The 4,145-nt window shown below is 34.1% G+C and overlaps 1 protein-coding gene across 1 annotated transcript; it reads right to left on the bottom strand.

Moving 5' to 3' along the window:
• Positions 1 to 253: 253 nt before the first annotated feature.
• LOC102603138 (uncharacterized) lies at positions 254 to 3,943 on the bottom strand. The gene is made up of 2 exons (XM_006364083.2): positions 3,439 to 3,943; positions 254 to 1,930 (listed from the first exon to the last, which is right to left on the bottom strand). The coding sequence occupies exons 1-2, from the start codon at positions 3,941 to 3,943 to the stop codon at positions 1,893 to 1,895; spliced, it is 543 nt and encodes a 180-aa protein (XP_006364145.1). The 3' UTR covers positions 254 to 1,892.
• Between the last annotated feature and the right edge of the window lie 202 nt (positions 3,944 to 4,145).

The raw sequence follows: 4,145 nt of genomic DNA on the forward strand, positions 1-4,145 counted from the left end.
TAAACATGCTTGCTAAGTGATAACTAATATTAAACAATTAAGATCGACTCATTTATTAATTTAATTAATTAAGCATGCAAAAACTAGATGATAACATAAGACTAAATAATTCGCACAGATAAAATTTTAAAAGAAGTAGTTAGAAGATAGAAAGTAGACAAGTATATAAGCAAATATCATTTTTATTTTAATTAAACTACCCCAAATAAATATAATTATTATAAACATATAAAAAGGAGAAGGAAAGGGAGATTCTGTAGGACTTTATGGATCAGCACTCGACTTTTTTCTTTAACGTTTCAATAAGCTTTCGTGTAGGGACAGACAAAACCAAGGTTTGTCTCTTTAAGCCTGAGTCGATGTCATCATCTCCATAGGGCCTAAACTACCCCTACCCCACCACCGCATGCATTTCGTCTCTAAAAGGTGCCTAACGTCCCCACTTAAGATCCAAGAGGCATTGGACTACTATTAGGAAGGGTTAAGACTGAAATAAACTCCTAATAGGCCCACCTGGACACTAAGTCAAACAAGTTGGACAAACATTTAGCACGCAAGGTCTCATATTGGCCTCTAGATTTTATTAAACACGCTGGCAAACACAAGTAATATGAAAGGTCGCATGCGAGTGTGTGAGCATAAAAATAGATAAATAGCCATTATACGATATAATATTTTAATGAAGAAGTAAAGTTATCACCATGCAAAAAGCATTTAAGCAACTTAACTGACTTTTAAGAGTGGCGTAATCATTATAGCAAAGATAGATTTATTAGCTGATTTTGATTAGAATAGCAAATGTAATAGGTATAATGCAAGTTAATATTTAAAACGGAGCTTGACTGCGTCTGGGAATTTATCTAATATGGGGGTAGATTTTAAATTTGAATATGCAGAGAATAATGTCACAGAATCTATCAAGCAGCGGGAAGAAAATCTGCAAGGGAACTTTTAACATGCTGGAAATTAATTTTATCTAGTCCTATAGGCATAACTTTATGGTGGCTTGGATTTATGCATTTCTAAACATTTTATTGACATGCTAATATTAATCAAAACCTAAAGACATGGCTTTTAGATAGGTTAACATGCTGACAGAATAAACCGACTGATTTGTTCACAATTATTAGATTATTAAAAATCCTACAAGCAGTCATCTAAATGGAAAAACGCATTTATATCACACAACATTATAACCGGACAACATAAATTCTAATCTTACTCAAGAGCATGAATTCTATATAAAGATAACCTAACTATTGAAAAACCAATAGACATGCTTTGTAGGTAATACCAAAATTTAAGCCTATATGCATGAAGTTCTAACCCATTAACATGCTGCAAATTTAATTAAATACCACGAGGATGATATCTACAAATGGTAAAAGAAAACCAATTTGATACGAACAAGTTGTTAAAATATTAATGCTTATTTATTTATTATATAATGGGGTTGATAGTGAGCCAGATAATGCAAGGAACAAACATTATTCATTGTTAAGAATAAAAGGCGGATATGCAAATCATATAAACATATTACAATGAGTAGTCAAATTATCTCAACATGTTTAATTTTAAGCATAATCAGACAAAGCTTAAATAGGTGATAAATGACAAAAGGTTAATTTTATTTTTTTAGGCTAGATTCAAACAGAGCTATTAAGAGGCGAACAATCACACAATCAGCAATCCTATAGACCTACTTTCTAGCACAAATAGGTTACGATAAAATAAACAAGTAGCACATAGATCCCTTCCCCCTTAGATGAGATTCCCCAAATTATATCATATGTAGAGAGTTAAAGTTTACAAATTATTACAAAACAATGAGAAAGATTAAATAATATATAAAACTCAAATTAAATAAATTTAGCTTGTCTAGTGCTTCTCTCTCATGGCGACTCTCCATATCTTGAACTTGTGTTCAAACCTGCTTAAGGATAACAAAAGATACAAACACAAGTAGAATGCCAAAGACACATAATATCATTTATTTTGAGATATACAAGCAAAAGGGACACACATTAAATCAAACAACACAACAAATATGAAAACACATATATATATTCACACATATCAAGAAAGGAAACGAGAACTGACCCGTATGCTTCCTTTATTTATTTCAAACATAAGAAAATATTCAGAATAGATGATGCAAGACGAAAATTTTAAACTAATGGAAAAGAGAGCTAACCAATTATGCAGATTTATTAATCAGCAATGAAGGCCAAACTTATTCTGATACTAGACCCGAACACAGCAAAACAACAAAATAGAGAGGAACTTTGAAGTTTTTTTTTTAGAACCGAAAGAACTTAATTCTTTTTCAGAGTAGAGAGCAATATATATGTTTAGTATTTTTTCAGAATGTAAGCCAATGTCCGAAAGTTTTAGAGTGTAAGAGACTGTAGACTATGAGAGTGTAAAACCATGAGTGGTAAAAATGTGTCTAGATCCTCTCTTGAGTGAAAAAGAAGCCTTAATTTATAGTAAAATGGGAGGGCACCACAGTAAGGAAAACAGTCATTAGAGCCAATTAGGTACACAATTAATGGAGATCTCCTCCCAAATATGGACAAATATTTTACCAAAGCTTTAACGTAGTCACAAAGAATTAGCTAAAATTAAGCAATTTCAACTTACCATTACAAAATATTATTTCCTTGTATAAGTAAAAAGTAGCCAATCAAAACAAGAAAATAACTCAACTTTTCAAAAAGTAAAAATGCACGAATCTATCTAAAGTTAAATAGGAAAAGAAAATAATTGATATGCTATTTTTACCATAAATAATCACTAACAACATGGATACTAATCATGCTAAACATGCCAGTGATATGCTAATTACCATAATTAATGAATTACTAACTTTTCAAATTATGAGGAAAGATGTCCACAATCAAATAAATAATTATGTCACCAAAATAAATTGAGAGTCTGAATATTGTTAAAACAAGAAAATAGATGGAAGGCGAAGCAATCACTCATATCACCACCTATGTATAGTCAAATCCAATAGCCACAATTAATTGAAGAAGCCTAAATCACAGTCCGATTAATAAAAGAAATACACAAATTGGTTTAAGAGGAATCATAATCAGTTTAGAGATAATTAAGGATAATCAAATATCACAATATCATCACCCAAAACGAGTCAAGAAATCCAGCTCATAATCAAATAAGAAACCATTGATTTTAATGCATACAATTAGTCTTACTTCACAGTTCTTTCACTAGCAAATGGTGACCACATTATTAAAGAGAAAGAGAAAGAACAATGTATATACCGCGATTGAGCGGAAGGATACTAATTTAAGAACAAACAACCGGCATACAATTAAATTCGAAATCTTAAAGAACAGTGAGCCAAACGACCTATAGATTGCATCTTCATACTGACATGCATAAAAAATTTAAGCTTAAAAAGGGAAAACGTACCTGGGACAGATCCGTAAGATCCTTCCTTATCATACTCAATATTTACTTTGGTTCTTGGCCGAAAAAGAAAGAGGCGGAGGGAGGTGCTGTTCTCGGAGTTGCTGGTCGCTGGTGTTGATGTCTGGTGTTGCTGGCAGCTGCTTGGTGTTGTTGTTGCCGGAGCTGCTGGAGGTTGGTTCGTTGCTGCTGTCGTGCGCCTCGCCATGCACTGCTGTAGCTGCTGTTTCGCCGGCAACTGCGGCCTGGTGGCTCGCCGGTCGCTGGTTACTGCTGCTCCTCGCTGGACTGCTGTTCTCGCGGTGGCTCTCTGCTTGGAGCTGCTGCGCTGCTGCTGGGAAAGAGGAGAGAAGAGGGGAAAAGGGAAGAGGAAAACTAGGGGAGGAGCGAGAGGGGGCTGCCATCGGACAGCATGGTGGCCAGCCTCGCCGGCGAAAAAATGGAGGCAGAAAGCGTATGGAGGAGAAGCGCTAGAGTCAGGGAGAAAGAAGAAGAGATTCAAAAACATCCTTTTAGGGTTTGAGGGTATTTTGATTAAAATAAAATAGGAAAGAGATGAGATCGAATATGGACCTTTGGATTGATTCGGATGAAGGGTTAGGATTTGATCTTAGGTTTCAATTTAAAGATGGATGGTTGAGATTAATTGGAATTGGAAATCTGAAAATTGGAATAGAAATGGTTAGAGTTGAAAAAAAAAAAAAAAAAAA

This window comes from Solanum tuberosum, unplaced genomic scaffold, assembly GCF_000226075.1.
Source record: "Solanum tuberosum cultivar DM 1-3 516 R44 unplaced genomic scaffold, SolTub_3.0 scf00481, whole genome shotgun sequence".
NCBI classification, from domain to species: domain Eukaryota; kingdom Viridiplantae; phylum Streptophyta; class Magnoliopsida; order Solanales; family Solanaceae; genus Solanum; species Solanum tuberosum.

Excerpts from the sequence above, each read along its gene's own strand:
- LOC102603138 (XM_006364083.2), bottom strand. The coding sequence starts at position 3,943 with ATGTTTTTGAATCTCTTCTTCTTTCTCCCTGACTCTAGCGCTTCTCCT. Across the intron at positions 1,931-3,438 it reads ATCTTACGGATCTGTCCCAG|GTTTGAACACAAGTTCAAGA; the intron begins GTACGTTTTCCC and ends ATCCTTAAGCAG.